The sequence below is a fragment of the Dendrobates tinctorius genome, unplaced genomic scaffold (genome assembly GCF_039654945.1).
Source record: "Dendrobates tinctorius isolate UK_male_01 unplaced genomic scaffold, ASM3965494v1 ptg000004l, whole genome shotgun sequence".
NCBI classification, from domain to species: domain Eukaryota; kingdom Metazoa; phylum Chordata; class Amphibia; order Anura; family Dendrobatidae; genus Dendrobates; species Dendrobates tinctorius.
This window is the reverse complement of record NW_027361672.1, coordinates 13,769,831-13,795,114: the sequence shown is the minus strand read 5'-3', so window position 1 is coordinate 13,795,114 and position 25,284 is coordinate 13,769,831. Positions and strand designations below refer to the sequence as shown.

Below are 25,284 nucleotides of genomic sequence, written 5' to 3'. Positions count from 1 at the left end.
AGACGAAGGAAGTGAGAGAGGAAGTGCCAAGACACAGGCTAGAGGTCACGTGATTGCCGGGAATGGGCGGGGCTTAGCGTTTATGAACGTCAATGGAGGGACTAGGGAGGAAGACAGTTCAGTCACAGAGTGAGGAACGAAGAGCAAGTGGGTAGCATCCTGCGCGGGAGCCGGCGGGTGGCCACGCCAAGCAGCAGAAGGCAGCCTCTCCTTGATAAAGTGCAGTGTGGGGTTCTAGAGTGTGACGCTCCATCGCTTCCAGGTTTTTTGTTTGTGGGTCACTTGGATAGGAGAAACGTGACGTCACGTAGGGAAGACGCCACACAAATCTTTTTCTCATCACTTTTAGGGTGTGTGCACACGTTGCGGATTCTGCTGCGGATCTGTAGCGGATTTGGCCCTGCTGATCCACAAGCAATGTACAGTACCATGTTAGCCAATGGGATTTCACAACCGCAGTGCACATGCTGCGGATTTTTCCACGGTTTTAAATCCGCAACATGTCAATTCTTTCTGCGGATTCCGCAGCGGTTTGACACTTGTTCCATTGTACAGGTGTCAAACCGCAGGTCATTTACCTGCAAATCCGCAGCTCAATCCGCACTTTGTGCACTCACCCTTAGCCTCATTTTGTGTTTCCAGAGATTATCAAATGAGCGCTCTATCTGTAGTCGATGGTGGCATTTCCTTAGGCTATACCACAAGTGTATGGGAGCCGCTCCACATCTCTGAAATAGAAGACTTCTGGTGGGCTGACGGTGAGGGCATGGATGCCATGCAGGGCCAGAGACCCTGATGCTGCTGGTCGCCGCTCTCTAGCACCTGTAACGCTTCTATATGGCATCCTGAGGATAAATAGAGCGCTCACGTTTTTGTCCCAGGCTTACTATTGAAGAGGTTTTCTTGGAATGATGACGAATATCATCTCTCCCAAACAGTTCTGTAGACTCAGGGTGGGACATCCAAGTCTTCTGTGCGCCGCCTATTTACAGTGAGGTCCAGAAATGTTTGGACAGTGACACAATGTGCTGACTCCCAGTTGGAGTAAGAATTTAGGAATTGCAGCTCTTCCAATCTTCCAAGCCGGCCCTTGTAGATTGAGACAAGAAGCTTTAACTTCAGAATTAAAGCTTCTCAAAGCAAATATGATCTCCAATCCTTCCAGAATAACCCTTAAGCAACTTAGGGTATGTGCACATGCTGCACACATTTCAGAGTCCGTCGCTCCGCCCGGGAGACGCAACAATTCTAACAGATCCATCCATGGATGCAACGGACGACCGTCAATCAAAATCCGCCGCTAATTTAAGTCTATGGGGGAAAAAACGGATCCGACAAAAAAGGGGCGGATCCTTTTTTTTTTTTTTTTTTTTTTAAACTGGCGGATTTTGACTGACAAAAAAACGGAAGTGTGAAAAAGGCCTAAGGCTAATTTATTTAATCATGGCATCAAGAAAAATCCTTCCAGAGAACAACGAAGAAAAAAATACCATAAGTGAGGTAGATTCTGAAATCTTTCATATTATTTTCTATTGAATCTTTTCCCTGTGAAGAATTCTCTACAAAGTATTAAAAATTAGCATTTTATTTATGGTAAAGATAATTTGTCCGATTACTTTTGAGCCCCTGAAATGAGGCAACTTCTAAACATTTCACAGGATATTTTAACCCCTTTCCAACCTTAGACATACAGGTATGTGTACGGTTGCCTCCCCCTGTTTGCTGTGGGTCAGCTGATTTCATTAGCTGACTGTAACAACCCTGCTGGCGTCACTGCATGGCCTCCCATCCCCCGCACATCAACTTACTCACTGCTCCGGGTCATGCTGTGAATTCTGTCTGTTGCCAGTCCTGCGCTCTGTGCCTTGGCTCTGCTGTATGTTTCCTGGCTATGTGTATAGGGGGGGCGGCGCCAGAACTCTCTGGTTCTTATGCAGTCAGGGTGCACCTGTCTAATCTGTCCCTGACCAATCACCTAGAGCCCTTGACTATTTAGTTCCACCACACCCACTGAAACATTGCCTGAGCAATGTCTAATCTCAGTATCTTGCTGCTGAGGAAGCGAGGCCCTGTTCTGTGTATTTCCTCCTTCTCTGGAGGAATACTTCTTGTCTTGCTTTGTATCTTATCTGCCTGCCAGGAGGCTGAATATCCTGGCCCTTGAGTCTTGGTCCCAGTACCTTGTCTGTACTCTGTCCTACCTTAGTCTCCCTTTCTCCTTGTCTGTGGCTTCCTTCCCTGCTGTGTCTTTCCTTGGGTCCTCCCTGTCTGTGCATCTGCACCCTTGCAGCTCTGCCTGCTCGGGTCCCTAGCCGCTCTGCCTGCCCGGCTCCCTTGCAGCCCAGCCTACTCCGCACTCCTGTGGCTCAGTTCCTAACCTGTTCCAACATATTCCACTCCTTCCTGCATCCAGACCTGCACCTCCTGTGTGAACAGGTCCCAACCTGTTCCTTCATACACCACACCTGCTTGCCCTGTGTCTCCAAGCCGTGCCTGCTTGCCCTGTGTCTCCAAGCCGTGCCTGCTTGCCCTGTGTCTCCAAGCCGTGCCTGCTTGCCCTGTGTCTCCAAGCCGTGCCTGCTTGCCCTGTGTCTCCAAGCCGTGCCTGCTTGCCCTGTGTCTCCAAGCCGTGCCTGCTTGCCCTGTGTCTCCAAGCCGTGCCTGCCTGCCCTGTGTCTCAGCCTGCTTGTCACTCGCACCTGTCCTGGTGTCCTGTTCCCGAGTTTGATCAACAGCCACAGCCAGACACCACCCTGGAGTGGCACCCGGCAACTACCTGCCACACAAGCCTGACCTCACCATCAGAGGCTCCAGTGAAGACGGAGGTAGCTGCCGTAGTTACGCCCCTTCCAGGGTAGTCTGGTTTGTGGCACAGTGGGGCCACAACCCCCCAGCTCGCGCCATTCAGCCAAGGCGCGAGCGTGACACTGACATGTGCCCCTAACAGCTGCGGGTCGAATTGCGATCCATCCGCGGCTGTTAACATGTTAAATGCCGCTATCAATCTCTGCCAGTGGCATTTAACATGCTCGCGCTGGAAGCGTGTCATTAATCCCGCCCATCCTCGGCCTTATCACATGACCGTGAGTCGCCAATGGGTTTGCAGGACAGCCCCCCGAGTCTGCAGGAGACCCCTGTGGTTGTCATTGCCTGATAGCTATGAGCACCGCCTGGTGGTCAGCGCTCATAGCAAGTGAGCGTTTCTGCAACAGAGCAGGGCTGAAGCACAATAGCGCAAGCAATCTGATGATCCCATGGAGATTAAAGCAAGTGTAAAGTAAAAAAAAAGTTTTCAAAAATATTAATATATAAATTTGCCCCATTCAAAATAAAATACACATATTTGGTATCGCCGCATTCAGAAACGTCTGATCTATCAATATATAAAAAGAATCAGATCGGTAAATGGCGTAACGAGAAAAAAAATCAAAACACAAGAAATACTTCTTTTGATAGCCACAACATTGCATTAACCACAACCTACTGACATTCTCTTCCCTCTCCTCTCTTACTGCGCATCCCCCGCTCCATAAACTCGCTCACCCTCGCACGAATCTCAAACACCTCAATTTACAATCACTCTCCGAGTCCCTTCTCCCTCTTACAGAAATAGCTTCCCTTCATGGCACAGATGCTGCCACCACTTTTTGCAACACCACAATAACAGCAACACTTGATTCGGCTGCCCCCTCACGCAGAGCAAAACTCGAACAATCATCAGGCAGCCCTGGCTGACCAGCCAGACCAAAGAACTGAGACAGGTTTCCAGGGCCGCTGAGCGGAGATGGAAGGGAACCCATTCTACTGAGCACTTCAGCGCATGCAAGCAGTCCCTTGCCAGCTTTAAGTCCACGCTCTCTGCCGCAAAACAAACTTACTTCGCATCTCTCATATCCTCCCTGTCTCACAACCCTAAACAGCTCTTCAACACTTTCAATTCTCTACTCCGTCCCACAGCACCTCCTCCCTCGCCTTTCATTTCTGCTGAAGACTTTTGCCTCCTTCTTTAAGCAGAAGAGTGATACGATCAGAGAAAGCTTTGGCCCGCTGCCCCCAATGCCCCTCTTAGCCGCTCAGCCTGGTTTTGCAAAAGCCAGCTTCTCCACCATGACAAAAGGTCAGCTCTCCACCCTTCTGTCAAGATCACACCTCACCACTTGTGCCCTCGACCCACTCCCGTCCCATCTCATCCCTAACTTGGCCACAGTCTTCATCCCATCTCTAATACACCTCTTCAACCTTTCACTTACAAATGGTGTCTTTCTCTCATCCTTCAAACATGCCTCAATCATACCCATCCTAAAAAAGCCCTCCCTTGACCCATCCTCTGTCTATCGCCTGATATCTCTTCTCCCTTACGCCTCAAAACTACTGGAACAGCATGTATATCTTGAACTGCCCTCTCACCTCTCCACCTGTTCCCTCCTTGACCGGTTACAATTTGGCTTCCGACCACATCACTCAACTGAAACTGCCCTAACTAAAGTCACTAACGACTTACTAACCGCCAAGAGCAAGCGACACTACTCTGTCCTCCTCCTGGACCTGTCCTCTGCCTTTGACACCGTAGACCATTCCCTCCTGCTACAGACTCTCTCATCTCTTGGCATCACAGATTTGGCCCTATCCTGGATCTCATCATACCTAACAGATAGAACAATTAGTGTCTCCCTCTCACACACCACCTCCTCACCTCACCCCCTGTCTGGCGGTTTTCCTCAAGGCTCGGTCCTAGGACCCATACTATTCTCCTTCTACACCTTCGGCTTGGGACAGCTTATAGAATCCCACGGTTTGCAGTATCACCTCTATGCCGATGACACGCAGATCTACCTATCTGGACCTGACCTCGCCTCCTTACTGATTGAAATCCCACAATGTCTGTCTGCTATCTCAGCCTTCTTTTCTGCTCGCTTTCTCAAACTGAACATGGACAAAACAGAATTCATCATCTTTCCGCCATCTCACTCTACCCCTCCACCAGACCTATCCGTCAATGGCTGCTCTCTTTCCCCAGTCCCGCACGCTCGGTGCCTTGGGGTGATCCTCGACTCTGCGCTCTCTTTCAAACCACATATCCAAGCCCTCGCCTCCTCCTGCCGCCTCAAACTCAAAAATATCTCCCGGATCCGCTCATTCCTCAACCACGAAACCACAAAAGCACTAGTGCATGCTCTTATCATCTCCCGCCTCGACTACTGCAACGTCCTACTCTCTGGCCTCCCCTCTAGCACCACTCCAGTCCATCCTACACTCTGCTGCCCGACTAATCTACCTGTCTCCCCGCTATTCCCCAGCCTCCCCCCTATGCCAGGCCCTTCACTGGCTTCCTATTGCCCAGAGGCTCCAATTCAAAACCCTGACCATGACATACAAAGCCATCCACAACCTGTCTCCTCCATACATCTGTGACACGGTCTCCAGGTACCTACCCGCACGCAACCTTCGATCATCTCAAGATCTCCTTCTCTACTCTCCCCTTATTTCTTATTCCCACAACCGCATACAAGACTTCTCCCGTGCTTTCCTCATACTCTGGAACTCTCTGCCGCAATGATCCTCGGTCTACTGAACCACCGCACGACCTGCTCTACCCTCTCCTACTGTATCCTCACCCATCCCTCGCGGGCAGGGTCCCCTCTCCTTATGTACTTGTGTGTCCCTTGTCTTACACATGTTTATTATACTTGTCTATATTTCCCCTTTTCACATGTAAAGTGCCATGGAATAAATGGCGCTATATAAATGCATAATAATAATTAAAATGCAATAATAGCCAATCAAAAGATCTTTTCTTAACTACACCAAAATGGTATCAATAAAAACTTTAGCATGGCATGCAAAATATAAGCCCTCGACAAGCCCCAAATCACGAACAGTGGAGAGGCTATGGGTCTTGGAAAAGTTTTTTTTTTTCACCACTTACGTAAAAAAGAACCTATACATGTTTAGTGTCTACGAACTCGTAATGACCTGAAAAATCATAATGGCAGGTCAGTTTTAGCACTTAGTGAATATGGTCAAAAACAATTGTGGAATTGCAATTTTTTTTGCAATTTCTCTGCACTTTGAGTTTGTTTCCAGTTTTGCAGTACATAATATGGCAAAACCAAAAGTACAACTCATCCCACAAAAAAACAAGCTCTCACATGGCCATACTGAAGGAAAAATAAAAAAGTTATGGCTCTGGGAAGAAGGGGAGCAAAAAACACTCAAAAACAGAAAAATCCAAGGTGGTGAATGGGTTAAAGGGAATCTGTCACCCCCTTGACTGTACCTAAGCTATTAATATGGGCATACAGGTTCTAGAATACTTAAAATAGTCATACCTGTATGCCTCACATCTGCGGTCTTGTTCTTCAGAAATCATCTTTTAATCCTTTATGTTAATGTGTTCTTCCAGGCTCTGGGCCGTGCGGTGCATGGATGAAAACAGTGTCTCCGGTCATTATTTGTGTGCCTGTCGCCTCCCATTAGCGTCACAGTGCCCTGTGATGTCTAGTGGTTGTCCCGCACCTGCGCCCTGCAATTGTGGACTGCTAAGTTTTTATTAAACGCATGTTTTGTCTAGAAGGAATGATGATTAATTATATTGGTGGATCGTATTTATCTTAAGGACACCTGTATATTAAGTGGTTTAGATGCCCTTAAGGCCTCTTTCACACATCCAGATATTTCCAGTACCGGAAAAAAACGTTACCGGAGATATCCGTTTCCGTGTGTACACGTGGCACATCCGTGTGGCACAAGTGTGCCGCATCAGTAGCACACGGATGGCTGCAGGGGAAGTAGTACTACAGTAAGCCGCTGTTCTCCTGCATGTGGTGCTGAACTTGGCTGTCTTTCTTCCTGCTCTTCCGGAAGAGCAGGGAAGAATGATTGAAAACAAACCAATGTGGGGTTCCCTTTATTTTTGTAACCAACCCGGCAAAACTATATAGGTGTGGGCTGCTATTCTGTCTGGTAATGGACCATTAATATGTCCCCCAGCCTAAAAACAGCAGCCTGCAGCTGCCCAGAAAAGGCGCATCTATTAAATGCGCTAATTCTGGAGCTTTGCCGGGTTCTTCCCACTGCCCTGTAGCTGTGGCAAGATGGGTTAATAAGGGGTTAATGTCACCTTGCTACTGTAAGGTGGCTTTAAGCCCAGCTCAGTAATGGAAATGTGTCAAAACCGCTTGTCACTGAGCCTGTGCCCTCTGCTTCCCATTCATTCCCCAGTAGTTTACAGCTCGAGCGGTTGCATTAGCCCCGCTCCGACTGTAAACTTATTAACCCCCAGAGATGGATTTATGCTGTGGAACTTCACTGACTGCCATACAGATATGCTATATTGTTGGTTTGTTTTTTTAATTTTTTTTTTTTTTTTTTTTTTTTTTTTTTACAGGTGATCAATGGCTTCAAGATGGAATTAGCAGTCTAATAAAGATTGGAAAAATGTGTGGTGTATTCTCTCATTAAAATACTTTATTCTTTCTGTGTGTGTTTAATTAACCCTTTATTTACTATAGAATTAGTAACTGATAGGTGTCTTTTTGACACCTCTCCATTACTTAGCCGGGCTTAATGTCACCTTACAATAGCAAGGTGACATTAACCCCTTATGACCCCACTTGCCACCTCTACAGGGCAAGTGTGAAGAACCCGACAAAGCTCCAGAATAGGCGCATTTAATAGATGCGCCTTTTCTGGGCAGCTGCGGGCTGCTGTTTTTAGGCTGGTGGGACCATATTAATGGCCCCCTACTAGACTGAGAATAGCAGCCTGCACCTGTATAGTTTTGCCGAGTTGGTTACAAAAATAAGGGGGACCTCACGTCATTTTTTTTTTTTTTTATTCATTCTTCCCTGCTCGAGCTGTTGCCGGCAGAGCAGGGAAGAATGACAGCCGAGTTCAGCGGCTTACTGTAGCTGATTCTTCCCCGGCCGCCGGCCGTGCTCACAGAGGGCAGTGTACATTGTTCTCCGTTTGCACGTGTGCAGCACGTGTTGTGGGCCGTGTGTCCGTGTTAAAACGGACATGTCTGCGTGTTTTGCACACGGACAAACAGTCCGTGAAAACACACTGATATCTCCATAGACACATTCAGTTGAATGTGTGTATGTGTCTCCGGTACGTGTGATACCTGTCACAACACATACTGGAGACAGGGACGTGTGAAAAAGGCCTTAGTGTTATCTTACAAAGATGATCCTACCTGTCTAATGATACACTATTGTTTCATGACAGATCCTGATTTATAGTACAACAGTGTATACATTTATTTTGGATCAGACCACTATATCTGTAGTTCTATGGTGACACTGTAGATTCCATGTTTACATCATACTAGTTTTTGTTATCACAATATTTATATTTGTATAAATTGTAGATATAGGTCAGGGCCTACTAGGGACAGGCGACGGGGAGCAGGGATGCCACTTGTGTCTGATTAGAGTGCAAACCTCCACGGCTTAAGTAGGCTTTCAGGTTTAGGAAAAGCATGACACATAGACTGCACACTTATTAAACTCTAGTGTATCATTTGTCAAAGTTGTTTATTTGTGTATAATGTGATATATTGCACTGTGATTCACATTGCACTAATGTTATCACTCTCTATATTCCTTGTGGCACCAATAGATAATTATGTATTAATTTGTCTGACCCACAGTGGATAGGTCAGGGTGTGCTAGTGTCAGCTGATGAACAGCAGGGGTGCCACTTTTGTCATCTTAGGGTGCCCCAATCTCTGCGGCACAGGTAGGTGTCATTTTTAGGGAAAGGTTTTTTTCTCTCCTTTTACATCTAATCCTAAACTGAACTGGTTGGACCATTAATTCAGGGACATCTTCTTTTGTACGATATTGCAGGAAGTGATTTTAAATAAATAAAAATAATAAAAAGTGATTTTAGGGAAACATATGTTAATTGTTTTGATATCCTCCTATGAAATTATGATTAGTAAACTTGTCTAGTTCCCTCGAATTCGATTTTATAGACTTCTGCATACCAATAATTTTATTTGTCCTTATAGTAAGCGCCGTAAGAAAAACAAATAGCGGAATTTTTGGTGTTTATTTTTTTTTGTGATCACACCACCCTAAAAATATTGAATAAATAGTGATCAAAAGTTGTATGCACCCAAACACTACACCTTGCCCGGTAACATGAGCTTTCATACAGTTCATTTGTCCCCCCCCCAAAAAAAAAATAATAGTTATGGGTCTCAGAATTTGATGAAACCGACCATCTTTAAGCATTTTTTTTAACGCAGTAAACAATAACAAAATAAAACTTTAAATCTGACATCACCATAATTGTGCTACACCAATGGTATGTCGGCCTTTGGAATAAAGAGCGCCATGGTAAAATACAACTGAAAAGAAAAAAAAAAGATACAGATTTAGGAATGTCCTAAATCAAAATTCAAAAGATCAAATTAAAATGACCTGGTCCTTAGTGGGTTAAAATAAGCCACAGTTGATAGTAATCTGTTCCATTCATTTGTTAAAGCCTGTCTTAATATCACAATGTGTGAGTATACTTTGGGATCCCATGGCTGTCCTGGAAGGCTTCCTTTAGAAGCAATGCAGGCAGTTGGCTCCACATTGCATGAGCAGCGTCCAGGGGAAGGTGTGGCGGCCTCTGACAGGTAGGACTTGTTCTGCTACACTCCCCATTGGCTCAGAAGTTTCCATGACAGTTGCCTCTCCATTGTTGCAGTTGTTTGTGGACGCTGCCCCCCAGCAGACAGGGAAGAGCTGTCCGGTGGCAGCCAGTGTCACTGCTGGGCATCGTAGGGACAGCATGGCTGACAACGACCCCAAAACCCCGCAAGACCTCTCTGATTTTGTAAGTTTGTGTTGTTTCTTGTGTGCGCTGATATAACGTAAGGCCGCGTCCTCAGAGGAGCGTTTGGTGAGTTTTTGGTATTGCAGATATCCCAGGTTACTTGTTAGGCTATGTGCACACGCTGCGGATTCCGCTGCGGTTTTTTTCGCGCGGAAACGCAGGTAAAACCGCAGGTAAAGTGACCTGCGGTTTTGCTGCGTTTTGGCCTGCGGTTTTGCCCTGCGGTTTCACACCTCTACTATGTTAAAGGTGTGAAACCGCAGCAGAATCCGCAGAAACAATTGACATGCTGCGGAAAAAAAACCGCAGCGTGAGCACTGCGGTTTTGAAAACCCATAGGGTTACATGGTAAAGTACCATGTCTGCGGAACTGCTGCAGTTCCGCAGGGCCAAAACCGCAGCGGAACCGCAGCATGTGCACATACCCTAAGGCTGTGTGCACACGCTGCAGTTTCTGCTGCGGTGTACAGTACCATGATTCCCTATGGGAATCAAAAACCGCAGTGCAGACGGTGCGGAATTTTCCGCGCGGATTATCTGCGGTTTTCAATCCGCAGAAAGAAATGACATGTCAATTCTTTCTGCGGATTCCGCTGCGGTTTGCCATCTCCTCCATTGAGGAGATGAAAAACCGCAGGACAAAACCGCAGAGCAATCCGCAGATAAACCGCAGGTCTTTTGACCTGCGGTTTCACCTGCGGATTTTACAAAATCCGCACGGATGAATCCGCACCACAATCCGCAGCGTGTGCACACAGCCTAATGTTGTCATTACGTCTTTGAGGGCATTTTGGATTCTGTTTTTGATACTTCCTGGTTTTTCTCTTTGACAAAACTTTATTTAGTCATGTGCGGATTACATATGTTTTGTGCTTTTTTCACCTGCAGATTTTCCGGGTTTAGGATGAGTATTTTTAGGGGTGTGCATTTTCACTGCATCAATAAACACTCGTTCAGTATTCTCCATGACCCATAACATTTTTATTTTTTCCGTTGTTGGAGCTGAGTGAGGGCTTTTTTTTTTTTTGCAAAAAAATGTCCAGACCACCATGACCCATTCTTCTACGTATAACACATTCCTTCAAAATGTAACAGACATCTTTGTCTTACTGCTTTTCCAAGACCCTCCTCCCATTCTACCACTTCAAGAGAAAATATATGTAGTACCATAAACAGTAAAAATGACCCCTCTGTGCCCTGCTGAGTAATAGTGACTTCCTTTTGTGCCCCACACAATGACAGTGCCCCTCTGTAAATCTTCAGCCGTAGTAACACCTTTATGACCTTGCAATTTTCCATTTTTACTCTCTTTTTTTCGCCCTCCCCTTCTTCCAAGAGCCATAACTTTTTTTATTTTTCCGACAAGATAGCAGTATCCGGGCTTTTTTTTTTGGTCGTTATTGTACTTTTAAATGACACCATTGATTTTACTATATGGTGGGAGCGTGTGATACATTGGACTGCACTCAGATGTCATCCAAGTGCAGTCTGATTACTGCAGACACAAAGAACGGAAGAGACAGAAAAACTTAGTTCTCTGTCTTTTTATCACCTGTGAGAGAATCGGATCACAGTAAAGTGACACGCGGATCAAATTCTGACATAGTTTGATCAGAGTGTCATTAGCATAATCGGCTCATTTCTCTCGCATGAGAGATTCGACCACTGTGTGACCCTGGGCCTATAAGGAGGTGCTAGGTCCCATAGCAAAACTTCTATTACAACAATCACATACTTTCAAACTTTTTAAAATACAGATAGGGATATGGGGATATGTATTGGTGTACATACACAGTTATTTTCTCCATGGCCCCACACCACAGCTCTCCACCCATTATGATGTTCTCCACACAGTATGATGGTTCTTCCAAAGTCTCCCGTATAGTATGATGTATCCGCACAGCCCACCACACAGTACAATAGTTCCCCCACGACCGCTCATACTGTATGATCGTATCCCCTGCAGCCCACCACACAGTATGTAGTCCCCCATGACTTATGTTACAGGTATCCCAGCCAACCCTGCATAAATCCCATGATCTATTAGTAGTACATCATTTAACGGGAAAGGGTGAGAAATCCAGATGCAGAAATATACCTCTATACCAGGGCTGTGGAGGCAGTAATCCAAACCACCAATTCCAACTCCTCAATTTCCCTGACTCTGACCCCACAGCACTGCCTCACTACTGAGCATGTACATAAAGTGCAGCACAGCCTCATCTCAACTGCGACTCCACAGCACTGGTCACTACTGAGCATGTACATAAAGTGCAGCACAGATTCATCTCAACTAAAAGCTGAGATCCTTACATCAGGAACAGAACAGACATTTATAGGACATTTAAGAACTTTCCCAAATTCTTATGAAAAAATGTACCTCACATCCTGCACTGAACTACTGTACCCAATTTATTATATATTTTAGGAGCTGGTCCATTTTATACCAACCCCAACTCCATGACTCCAACTCCACAGCCCTGCTCTAAACTCCTATTAAGCTGAATATCTATGTTGCTTTTTTGTAAAGTACTGCTAATTTAAAGGGGAAATCTGTCACCACGCACAAGTGCCCTGAAGTACTATAATGTCTGGAGAGATAAAGGTTCCCGCCATGTAATATTTTTATCTCTGAGCTCACATTCCCTCCTCAAATATAAAAGGTGCATTTACACTGCAAGATTATGATCACCGCTGACATCTCGGCCTATGTTCATTGTGATCTGCCGGACTGATAAACCAAGGTCTCAGTTCAAGGATTTTGTCCCTATCAGTCTGTGATAAGAGGTGCGAACAGGCACGTCACCAGAAAGGATGCATTGCGCAGTCATCTCATGAGATTTTATCCGATTTTTGAGATTTCATGTGGCTAAAAAAAAAAAAGTTGTCAATTATGCACCTCTTTATGTCACAGATTGGAAGTGCTTGTAAATGTGAACATTTGCAGATCTTAGCGACACCCGCTACTTCCTCAGTTCACAGAACTTTACAACTTGTCTTTCCAGTGTTGAGGAGTGAAGAGCCAAAATCCAGTTATAGGAAGTTTCGCCCCAAGCAGTTCACCCCCAGCAGTTCGCCCCCGGGTACATTTCGCCCCCGCACATTTGGCCCCCAGGATGTTTCACCTACAGCATTTTGTCCTTGGATGTGTCGCCATCTGATGTTTCGCTCCTAGCATTTTGACTCCTGATGTTTCACCCTCAGCTTTTGGGGTCAAGATGCAGGGAACAAAACATCTAGGGCTGAACATACCTGGGGGTAAAATATACAGGACCCAATTGCTGGGGATTCCTGTGGCTGACTGTTCAGCAGCTCACCCAGTGTCTCTTCTGGCTGGCCTTAAAGAAGTATTTTCAGCCTAGAACACAAAAAACTGACATACTTACCTGTCGCAACTGCAGCTCTTTGGGTCACGGAGTGCAGTCTAGCGGTTCCCCGTGATGCCGTCTCCTGTTTCCAGCTGTCTTTTCAACTTGCCTGGATCACTGATCCATGAAGCATGATGAATGCCGCGGCAGTGAGGCCGAATGTCTCCTGGCCGCTCACTGACATGACGTCACTCCTGCCCCATTCATCAGTCAATCCAGGGGGCAGGATGCCTCTCCTGTCACCAAGACGCTGCTGCGCATGCGCAGTGCCGCGATGAGATCAGGCAGAAGAAGAGGACACTGGGAAGTAGAGGACTCGTGGTGGACTACAGAACTTCTTCTGGATACCATCAATATTGAACCCCTGGAACTCCTGGGGAAAAACAAGTTGATCAAGGGTTTGGGGCAACCTTGGATTATTGCCAAGTTGCCTTGATAATCGTATTGTTCTCTTCAGTGATGCTTTCTTTGGGAGAAGTTCTACAACATTAGAATGGGCTCCTGAAATGACTTCTGTGAGAATCTGTTGTGGTGTCTCCTGTGTTGTCCTTGCCCTGGTGACCGCCTCATTGAGAAGTCGGATTGCTTCAGGTCTTGCTGCTTGTGCTGCGTGGTTGTGGGGATTGGTTACTTTCACCACTTCACCAGATGCTTCAGTGCTCCAAACATGTCCCTTGCAAGTCGACCATTTTTCACACACCCAGATGGAATGGACATAGTCAGTCGTTCGTTTGGAAAATAGGTAAATGTGATTCTCGTAGACCAACTTCTTCCCACGTTTGGCTAGAACTGAATTCATACTTGTAGAAAGTGAATTGCTGTGGAAGCTGACTGATGTTTTGTGCTAGTACACCTCTCTCTTGGTAGATATTTTAGACACTGCTATATTCTGATGTAAAGATGGAGTAAGAGCTAGTCTAATGTAACAAAACTTGCAAAAAAGTAGGTTGGTGCTGGGTCAGGTAAAAGTTCACAAAATGTTTTGATTTTAGAGTGGTTTACATTCCCCACCTAAATCAGGCCTCATTCACACTACATTTTTTGAATTTGTTTATTTTTTTCATGTTATGTTTTGGTAACACAAAAACGTTTTATAAACGTTTTGGAAAATGTCTTGTTAAAATTGCCGGCAAAATGCTCTGATACTATAACACAATCATTTGTGAGGTTTACAGATGGAAACAGTTGATCTAACATGTCTCAAAAGTGCAGCACTCTGTACAGTACTTTTGTTATGTGGATTGATGAACCACAAGGACAAACTGGCAAAACATCCAAACACAAAATTCTAGGGGCAAAACAGGGTACAAACATCCGGGGGCGAACTGCTGGGGGGTGAGACATCCTGGGGGTCAAATGCTGGGGGCGAAACATCCAAATCCCCCAAAATCCAGCACTACAGACAAGCCTGAGAATCAGATCTGGTTAGGCTTCTTTTACGTCTCCCGCAAAAACGGTGTACCGCAAAAACAAGCTACCGTTGTTTTTGCGGCACCATTGAAATCTATTGCAGCCGTGTCCCCGTAAGCCGTGAAAAATATCAAGCAAGCTCAATATTTTTTCACGGCTATACGGCACACGGCGCTCCAATGAATTTAGGCGGCCCCATAGAAATCTATTGGGGCAGCAAAAACACGGCAAGAGTAAAAGAAAGTTTAGGCTGACAACCGTACATTACTTCGCATGCTTGATCAGTATAATGATGTCTGCTTACACCTATTTTGTCTATAGTTTGTTATACAATGACATTTGGTTTTACCTTTCAGGCTGAAAACCTTTTAAAAAAACTCCAGGAGCGATTCCAATCAATGTCAGATCAACTGACAGAGAGAAATATCCTTTTTTGCTGACATTTGCAATGTATATTTCTTCTCAATGCCGGTCTCTACTATCTGCTGAAGTGCTGACATCCGGACACCACAAGTCCATGACTGATAACATCAACGTTGCAGCTATTAGAGACCAGGTGAGAACTGGGCAGCATTGTAATTGGATCAGTGGGGGGCTGGTAAGGTGAGTATTGCTTTTTTTTTTCCAATCCTCCAAAAAAATTGTTTGCCAGTAAACCCTTTTAATATTCTATTCCTACTGTTGCTGGGTGTCCAAACACCCCCTGATCGCTGGATTTGAGCGGTACTAGAAAATGTTTTTACTACTTCAATTTATTAACTATTGTGGACAACTTTGCAACCTATGCAGTAAGCTGAGCAGGGATATTTGGGGCCAAAGTGGCGAGACAAATTCCTAAGGCTGGTTTCACATTAGCGCTTTTTAAGCGCACGCACGGCCGGGGGTAGCTCCGCCCCCGAGCCGGCTCTCTGCCCAGCGTGCCCGCCCCTTGCTTGTAGCGCCGCCTCCTAGCGGACAGCGGTGCCTGCGATCGGCGCACCCTATCTTTAGCATAGGGTGCGCAGATCGTGCGCAGGCCGTGCGCTAGTTGCGCTTTGACCTGCGCTGCGCACCTTTGACGGTGCGCCGTGCGCGCCAAAATCAAACTTTTCGGATTTTGGCGCGCACGGCGCACCGTCAAAAGTGCGCAGCGCAGGTCAAAGCGCAACTAGCGCACGGCCTGCGCACGATCTGCGCACCCTATGCTAAAGATAGGGTGCGCCGATCGCAGGCGCCGCTGTCCGCTAGGAGGCGGCGCTACAAGCAAGGGGCGGGCACGCCGGGCAGAGAGCCGGCTCGGGGGCGGAGCTACCCCCGGCCGTGCGTGCGCTTAAAAAGCGCTAATGTGAAACCAGCCTAATGCTGGTACCCATCGCATTCTAGTGATCAGCAAGTGGTACAGAAGGCCGACACTAATGGTATTTCCTAGCAATACACCATTTAGAGACCATCTCTGTACGGAATGCTGTTTAATACAGTTTATGTTGTTGCATTAAAGTTCTTTTACTTAAAAAAATATATAATCAGCGAGGAGTTTCATAGGATCGCTCGGTCCCGATTATCTGCCAACGTATGTAGGTTGGCCATTACCCTACAACTAGTTTGCTGGGTGATTGTATGCATAAAAATCATCATTATCGACAGCACATCGCCCTGTATGTTGTGCTGCTGATAACGTTATGGGGTCAGGACGATATATTTGTGTCTTCATTGCTTGTTGGCCTGTGTACACAGACTTGTAAACGAGCCATTAACTATTTGAAAATAGTCAATTTGCCCACATTACTGGACTGAAATTCGCCAATAATGTTCGAAACTATTCAGATAAAATAGGGAATAAACTTAAAAAATGCTAGGCAGCGTACAAAGACCCTTGACCAAAGGTTGACAGAGTCTGAACAACGTGTAAACACTACAGGTTCACTTTTTGTTTCTGAAAATGCTACTTCTTATTTAGGCTGTGTCTGGTATTACAGCTTAGCACCATTTACTCAAGGTGTTGTCCAGGACTATTTTAGTTTACTGCGAGCCTAAACACTAGCAGGCAGGTAGTTGCTAACAGAGGGAACTACCTGGCTTGAGCGGTCACCGACTGCTCCTGCCGGCGATTCAGTTGCTCTACGTCAACAGACCAGCCCTTCTTCTTGGCTTTAGGCAGCAGAGAGTCGGCTGTTAATCAGCATGATGTAGACAGACAAGACTTGTCAGCAGAGCAGGATGAGACGCCGCTGCTCTGTCAATGTGGCGTCAGCTGCTGAATCGCCAGCAGGAGCTGTTTGTGACTGCTCTGTATCAGTATAGATTGGCGCCGAGCACAGCAGGCAGGTAGATCACAACTACCTGCCTGTTGGTTCTTAGGCTTATAGTAAAAAAAAATAAAAAAATAGTCCTGGATAACCTTTAAATCAGGATGTCCTGCTGTTATGCGGGGCTTAGGTCAAAGGAGGCTAAAATACCCGGGGCCCCTGCGGAGTCCCTCAAACTAGGGAAAACCCTGTCTGACCCTCTACCCAGGGTTTTTGCTAATGGTACAAATGCCTGAGCCTCCAACCTTTCCTTATCTCCTGCTCAGCCCTAAGCTGAACCCTCCACCCAGTGAGTTGTCAAACCACCAAAGCCCACACAGTAATGACAGACAGGGAGAACTTAAACCACACCGTGCCGCAAACACACAGGACAATACTGTAATGTGAACAGGGCAAAACAAAGCACAAATATAGGAAGGCGAAAAGGTAACAACGGATCATACGCCACCAGATATGAATTTCTCTCTCCAACACCTCCTCTCCAGACCGGAACCACTTGGCATAAAACACAAGCTATAATCGGCGATGCCCACAGGCCAGCACGACTATTTAAAGACCGTGGGCGTGACCAAACATCCCACCTGATTTCCAGCTAGATTAACCCCAGATAACCTGAGTAAAATCAAGCCGGCGCCACTGAGGCTATAGTGGACGGAGATGGAACTACCGCTGCCTGCCGGACGCTGTGGTGTGAATAGCGTCCGACAGGACACCTGCAGTACCAAAAATTTACAAAAATGTTTTGTACTTTAGAGGTTTTGGAGAAAAATAATTTATTCTGTAACCCATTCTTCTTTCCAGTTGTGCCTCTAACATATATTATAAGCTTTTATTTAAGCAATATTATGTTATTTTCCTGAATATCTTACTGGAGGAAATGGGTTCTAACATCGATAAACTACAGAATGATGTCAGTGACCTAATGACTCAAGCAGGCATAGATAACACAGATGAGGTTGTGGTAAGTATCTTTTTAAGCTTACAAAATGTCAGATCTAAAAAAAAAAAACTCAGTAAAACTTGTCAATCGTATTCTTATAACGTGGTAATCTATGTCCAATACAAAATAATACAGTGGTACCGTGTTAGCCAGAAAAAGCGATGTAAATACTTATGTCCCCCAAAAAAAAAAATATTCAAGGAGTGATACTGTACCTTTATTGGCTAACCAGAGAAATTATATTTGCAAGCTTTTCAGAGCTCAAAAAGCCCCTTCATCAGGCTATATTACAAGTCTTACACAAGTCTTATAGGGTCCCGTTACACATAGTGACGCTCCAGCGATCCCGACAACGATACGACCTGGTAAGGATCACTGGTACATCGCTACATGATCGCTAGTAAGCTGTCAAACAGGCAGATCTACTCAACGACGCAGCAACGATACGGCGATCCCTGTAACGATCTCGGCGGTCGTTGGGAGCTTGTCACACAATCGCTATTCTGACGACTCGGACCTCAATAAGCCTGCTTCAGCATTGCCTTTTCCATGCCCGATTGGTGACCACTACTGCGCTATCACTACGCGGTTTGCTTCAGCGTGCCCTTTCAGACGTCAGTGTCTCCAGTACATTTGGTGACCGCTTTCACAATTACCGGAGACACTTAGGGGTACTTCACACATAGCGAGATCGCTGAAACGTCACAGGTTTTGTGACGCAACAGCGATCTCGCTATATGTGACACATAGCGGCGACCACCCCCCCTCCTGCGATATCGCTGATCGTGCTCGAATGTCCTAGGCCATTTTTTGATCGTTGGTGTAATCATCTCATGAGATTTTATCCGATTTTTGAGAATTCATGTGGCTAAAAAAAAAAAAAGTTGTCAATTATTCACCTCACCTCTTTATGTCACAGATTGGAAGTAAAGTGCTTGTAAATGTGAACATTTGCAGATCTTAGCGACACCCGCTACTTCCTCAGTTCACAGAACTTTATGACTTGTCTTTCCAGTGTTGAGGAGTGAAGAGCCAAAATCAGGTTATAGGAAGTTTCGCCCCCAGCAGTTCACCCCCAGCAATTTGCCCCCAGCAGTTCGCCCCGGGTAAATTTCGCCCCGGCACATTTGGCCCCCCAGGATGTTTCACCTACAGCATTTTGTCCCTGGATTTTTGTCGCCATCTGATGTTTCGCTCCTAGTAAGCTGTCAAACAGGCAGATCTACTCAATGACGCAGCAATGATACGGCGATCCCTGTAACGACCTCGGCGGTCGTTGGGACCTTGTCACACAGTCGCTATTTTGACGACTCAGACCTCGATAGGCATGCTTCAGCGTTGCCTTTTCCACGCCCGATTGGTGGCCACTACTGCGCTATCACTACGCGGTTTGCTTCAGCGTGCCCTTTCAGACGTCAGTGTCTCCAGTACATTTGGTGACCGCTTTCACACGTACCGGAGACACTTAGGGGTACTTCACACATAGCGAGATTGTTAGCGAGATCGCTGAAACGTCACAGGTTGTGACGTGCCAGCGATCTCACTATATGTGACACGCGATATCGCTGATCGTGCTCGAATGTCCTAGGTCATTTTTTGATCGTTGGTGTCCCGCTGGCCAGCATGCATCGCTGTGTTTGACGCCATAACAACAATGCGCGACCTCGTTGGCGACTCAGGGACGCAGGCGTGATTTTGCTTTGTCTTTTCAATGCCCCTCAGCTCTGATTGGTGGTCTCAAATTAGGATCTTTGTAGCGTTTCCTTTAATTGGTCAGCTATCAATTATATGCAATCATAACATTTAACATGTACAGTTATAATAATTGCGTGTCCCCGTGTCAGTGACTGAATCCACGAATGAATAGCACACTAGCCACTCAGACAGGGACGCTGAACCAAATCGCGTAGTGATAGCGCAGTAGTAGCCACCAATCGGAGCAGAGGGGCGTGGAAAAGGCAACGCTGAAGCATGCCTATGGAGGTCTGAGTCGTCAGAATAGCTGTTGTGTGACAAGGTCCCAATGACCGCCGAGGTCGTTATACGGATCGCCATATTGTTGCTGCGTCGTTGAGTAGATCTGCCTGTTTGACAGCTTACTAGCGTCCATGTAGCGACGTACCAGCGATCCTTACAGGTTGTATCGTTGGAGAGTCGCTATGTGTAACGGGACCCTTACACACATAGAGCCATACAAGTGAATGGGTTTGCACACGTCAGTGTGTTTTCATGTACCATATATCTATGGGCAAAACACAATGACATGTCCATTTTTTATCAGCAGAACAGGCCGCAAAATATCCCGCACACTGATGACACACAGATAAAATCTGCGTGTCATCAGTGTGACATGTACCAGTGCCTGGGAATCAATGGTACTGTTCACACTGATCCCCGGCGCCAGTTGATTGAGTCAGCTCTCATTCATTGTCCCCTGCTTGTGCTGAGATCATCGCGAACAGGGGACAATGTTGAGAGTTGTATTCAGCCCCCGCTGTCTACATAGAGTGTAAAGTGAATAAAATAAAAAAAAAAATTATACTCACCTGAACACCTAATCCCCTAAAGCCATCGTCTCCTGTATAAAAAAACAACAATATCCTTCACCTATCCAAAGTTGAAAGAATCCATAGTGTCCCACGCCGTAATCCATCTGTGCGACATTTGCTCATCAGTATGAGCAGTGGTCTGAGGCGACCGGTCATGCTGAAGAGCAGGGGAGAATGACTTACTTTAGCAAGAGCTGGCCCATGAACTGTGCTGACCTCAGTGAGATCATTGCATCTCATGGGTCCGCTCTCGCTGCGAGTCATTCGCCCCTGCTCTTCAGCAAAAGCAGTCGCCTCAGGCCACTGCTCATGCTGATGAGCAAATGTCGTAAGGCACTATGGATTCTTTCAACTTTGGACAGGTGAGGGATATTGTTTTTTATTTTATTTTTTACAGGGGAAAATTGCTTCAGGGGCGTAGGTGTTAAAGTGAGTATAATGTGTTTTTTTAATTCTTCATTTTACACTCGATGTAGTCAGCGGGAGCTGAATAAAACTCTCAACATTGTCTCATGCTCGTGATGATCGCAGAGAGAGCAGGCGACAATGAGGTGAGCTATCTTCGGCACCAGGCGCCTAAAAACAGCACAAACTTGGCTAGCTAGTCTCAGGTGCCGGTACATGTGATACTGATGTGGCACACGGTTGCCACACGTATGAAACACACGGACACGGATATCTCCGGTACAGGGTTTCCGTACCGAAAAAAATTTCAAGATACTTAAATTATACTTTAATACAAGTCAATTGCTAAAAAAAATTACAATTCTCAGAAAGTGTCAATGTATTTTTTTTTCGAAATTTCAGAATTTTTTAAAGTCACTTAAATAATGTAAAAAATAACTATATACTATAGCGCCTGTTAATTGTTACCATACAATGAACACCAATTCATCCCACTTATTTATTATCTTCCTGTTTTTCACAACATATTATGGTAAAATGAATGGTATCATTCAAAACCTCATGTGGTTGTGATGATGGAACGAAAAAAAGATAGAGCTCATGGAATAAGGAATAAAAAATTTACAGCGCAATAACTATGAAACGCCCAATTAATATTGCATTAGTTTCATAGTTTAACCCCTTTCCTACATTAGACGTACTATTCTGTCCATGTGACCTGGGACCTAAGTCCCAAGGACGGACTAGTACGTCTAATGCGATCAGCTGCGCTCACGGGGGGAGCGCAGCTGGTCGCGGCCGGGTGTCAGGTGATTATCACAGCTGACACCCGGCACAATGTGTCAGCTGATTATCACAGCTGACACCCGGCACAATGTGTCAGGGAAGGTCACGGACCGCCCCTGACACGTTAACCCCTGGCACACCGCGATCAAACATGATCGCGGTGTATTGGGGGTTAAAGGAAGCATCGGGAGGGGGCTCCCTCCGTGCTTCCCTGAGCCCCCCACAGCAGCGCAATGTACAGCGCTGCTGCGGGGGTCTTCTTCCCTGCAGGTCCCCAGATCCAATATGGCGGTGGGGACCTTCGGGGGCCTGCAGGGAGCCGGCTTCCTCATGCCTGCAATGCGCAGGCAAGAGGGAAGCCTGTGCAGCGCCTGTGTCAGATCGCTGATCTGTCACAGTGATCTGTGATGTGACAGATCAGCGATCTGTCACAGGACAGTGTTGTCCCACCTGGGACAATGTAATAAAGTTAAAAAAAAAGTAACAATTTTTTTTTTTTTTTTTAAATCGCTAAATAAATTTAAAAAAAAAATATTCCCTAATAAATTCATATTTTGGAAATTAAAAAAAAAAACAATAAAAGTACACATATTTGGTATCGCCGTGTCCATAACGACCCGCCCTATAAAACTGTCTCATTAGTTAACCCCTTTAGCGAACCCCTTAAAAAATAAAAATAAAAAACGAAGCAAAAAATAATGATTTATTATCATACCACCAAACAAAAAGTGCAATAACGCGCAATCAAAAAGATGCATATAAAGATCCATGGTACCGCTGAAAACGCCATCTTGTCCCGCAAAAAACGAGCTGCCACACAGCGTCATCAGCGAAAAAATAAAAAAGTTATAGCTCGCAGAATAAAGCGATGCAAAAATAATAATTTTTTTATATAAAATTGTTTTCATTGCATAAAAGCGCCAAAACATAAAAAAATGACATAAATGAGGTATCGCTGTAACCGTACTGACCCGAAGAATAAAACCGCTTTATCTATTTCACCGCACGCGGAAAGGTGTAAACGCACCCCCTAAAAGAAATTCATGAAATGCTGGTTTTTGTTCATTCTGCGTCCCAAAAATCGGAATAAAAAGCGATCAAAAGATGTCACATGCCCGAAAATAGTACCAATAAAAACGTCAACTCGTCCCGCAAAAAATAAGATCTCACATGACTCAGTGGGTCAAAATATGGAAAAATTATAGCTCTCAAAATGTGTTGATGCAAAAACTATTTTTACAATAAAAAGCGTCTTTTAGCGTGTGACAGCTGCCAAAAATAAAAACCGCCATAAATAGTAAATCAAACCCCCCGTTATCACCCCCTTAGTTAGGGAAAAGTAATAAAATTTAAAAAATGTATTTATTTCCATTTTCCCATTAGGGTTAGGGCTAGGGTTAAGATTAGGGTTAGGGGTGTGTTGGGGTTAGGGTTGGAGTTAGAATTGGGGGGTTTCCACTGTTTGGGCACATCAGGTGCTCTCCAAACGCAACATGGCATCTGATCTCAATTCCAGCCAATTCTGAGTTGAAAAAGTCAAATGGTGCTCCTTCCCTTCCAAGCTCTGCCATGCACCCAAACAGTGTGTTACCCCCACATATGGGGTATTGGCCTACTCAGGACAAATTGCAAAACAACTTTTGGGGTCCAATATCTCCTGTTACCCTTAGGAAAATAAAAAATTGGGGGCAAAAATATCATTTTTGTGGAAAAAATATTTTTTTTATTTTCACGCCCGGGCGTTATAAACTTCTGTGGAGCACTTGTGGGTTCAAAGTGCTCACCACACATCTAGATAAGTTCCTCAGGGGGTCTAGTTTCCAAAATGGTGTCATTTGTGGGGGGTTTCCACTGTTTAGGTACATCAGGGCTCTCCAAAGGCAACATGACACCCGCAGACCATTCCATCAAAGTCTGCATTCCAAAACGTCACTACTTCCCTTCCGAGCACCGACGTGTGCCCATACAGTAGTTTTCTCCCACATATGAGGTATCAGCGTACTCAGGACAAATTGGTCAACAACTTTTGGGGTTAAATTTCTCCTGGGACACTTGGGAAAATAAAAAAATTGGGGACTAAAATATCATGTTTGTGGAAAAAATATGATTTTTTTATTTTCACCCCCGGGCATTATAAACTTCTGTGAAGCACTGGGGGGTTCAAAGTGTTCACCACACATCTAGATAAGTTCCCTGGGGGGGGTCTAATTTCCAAAATGGTGTAATTTGTGGGGGGTTTCCACCGTTTTGGTACATCAGGGGCTTTCCAAACGCGACATGGTGTCCGATCTCAATTCCAGCCAAAAAAGTCAAATGGCGCTGCTTCCCTTCCGAGCTCTGCCATGCGCCTAAATAGTCGTTTACACCCACATATGGGGTATCAGCGTACTCAGGACAAATTGCACAATAACTTTTAGGGTCCTGTTACCTTTGGGAAAATAAAAATTGGGGGTGAAAAGATCATTTTTGTGGAAAAAATATGTTTTAATTGTACCGCTCTACGTTATAAACTTCTGTGAAGCCCTTGTGGGTTCAAAGTTCTCACCACATATCTAGATACGTTCCTTGGGGGGGTCTAGTTTCCAAAATGGGGTCACTTGTGGGGAGTTTCCACTGTTTAGGCACATCAGGGGCTCTCCAAACATGACATGGCGTCCGATCTGAATTCCAGCCAATTTTGCATTGAAAAAGTCAAACTGCGCTCCTTCCCTTCTGAGCTCTGCCATGCACCGAAACAGTGGTTCCCCCCACATATCAGGTATCAGCGTACTCAGGACAAATTGCACAATAACTTTTGCAGTCCAATTTCTCCTGTTACCCTTGGTAAAATAAAAAAAATTGAACCTGAAGTATTTTTTTGTGAAAAACAGTTAATGTTCATTTTTTTTTAAATATTCAAAAAATTCCTGTGTAGCACCTGAAGGGTTAATAAACTTCTTGAATGTGGTTTTGAGCACCTTGAGGGGTGCAGTTTTTAGAATGGTGTCACTTTTGGGTATTTTCTATCATATAGACCCCTCAAAGTGGCTTCAAATGTGATGTGGTCCGTAAAAATAAAATGGTGTTGCAAAAATGAGAAATCGCTGGTCAACTTTTAACCCTTATAACTTCCTAACAAAAAAAAATTTTGGTTCCAAAATTGTGCTGATGTAAAGTAAACATGTGGGAAATGTTACTTATTAAGTTTTTTGTGTGCCGCATCTCTGTGATTTAAAGGCATAAAAATTCAAAGTTGGAAAATTGCAAAATTTTCACCAAATTTCTGTTTTTTTCACAAATAAACACCTATACCCTAAAATGTTGATCCACAGGACGGAAAAAAACACAGGGCTGTAAACCAAAAGGTTTCTGTACAGTCTAGGAAATTACAAAGTGATAAATAAAATCTAGAAAAATGTATTAATTGATATAACTTGAATTGATAAACTCTGATTTGTAATTGTCTATTAAACCACTATTATTTATATATTTTTCTTTTCTTTTCCAGCACTGACAGTTGGAAGGATTTCCTGCAATGTACTTATAGTGTTTGTTAACCTTTTATTCGTCTAATATTTGTATGACTAAATGCTGCTATTTCATCCCGAAACACTTGTTTTATACACGCGTTATCAGTATATTTTTAACTAGTGGCTGAAGCAGAGCTTCCATACAGCTACTGCTCTGTTTTATGGATTATACTAATTAAAATGATCCTGTTTTGCTGA

General features: G+C 45.0%; 2 protein-coding genes across 4 annotated transcripts in view; one reads left to right on the top strand and one right to left on the bottom strand.

Moving 5' to 3' along the window:
• The window catches only part of SLC66A2 (solute carrier family 66 member 2), a 204,040-nt gene extending 186,644 nt beyond the window's left edge, over positions 1-17,396 (bottom strand). The window contains exon 1 of the mRNA XM_073566240.1: positions 17,346-17,396. The gene's annotated coding sequence lies outside the window, so the exon portion shown is untranslated. The remainder of the gene's footprint in view (positions 1-17,345) is intronic.
• Positions 18-25,284, top strand: HSBP1L1 (heat shock factor binding protein 1 like 1). Of its 3 annotated transcripts, XM_073566287.1 has the most exons (5): positions 18-129; positions 9,706-9,834; positions 14,969-15,035; positions 17,767-17,858; positions 25,065-25,284. In XM_073566287.1, the coding sequence occupies exons 2-5, from the start codon at positions 9,790-9,792 to the stop codon at positions 25,068-25,070; spliced, it is 210 nt and encodes a 69-aa protein (XP_073422388.1). In that variant the 5' UTR covers positions 18-129; positions 9,706-9,789; the 3' UTR covers positions 25,071-25,284. The 3 variants fall into 3 exon arrangements, with proteins under 3 accessions (XP_073422388.1, XP_073422382.1, XP_073422375.1); XM_073566281.1 differs by lacking the exons at positions 18-129; positions 9,706-9,834 and adding an exon at positions 138-1,500; XM_073566274.1 differs by lacking the exon at positions 18-129 and having other exon boundaries at positions 7,856-9,834.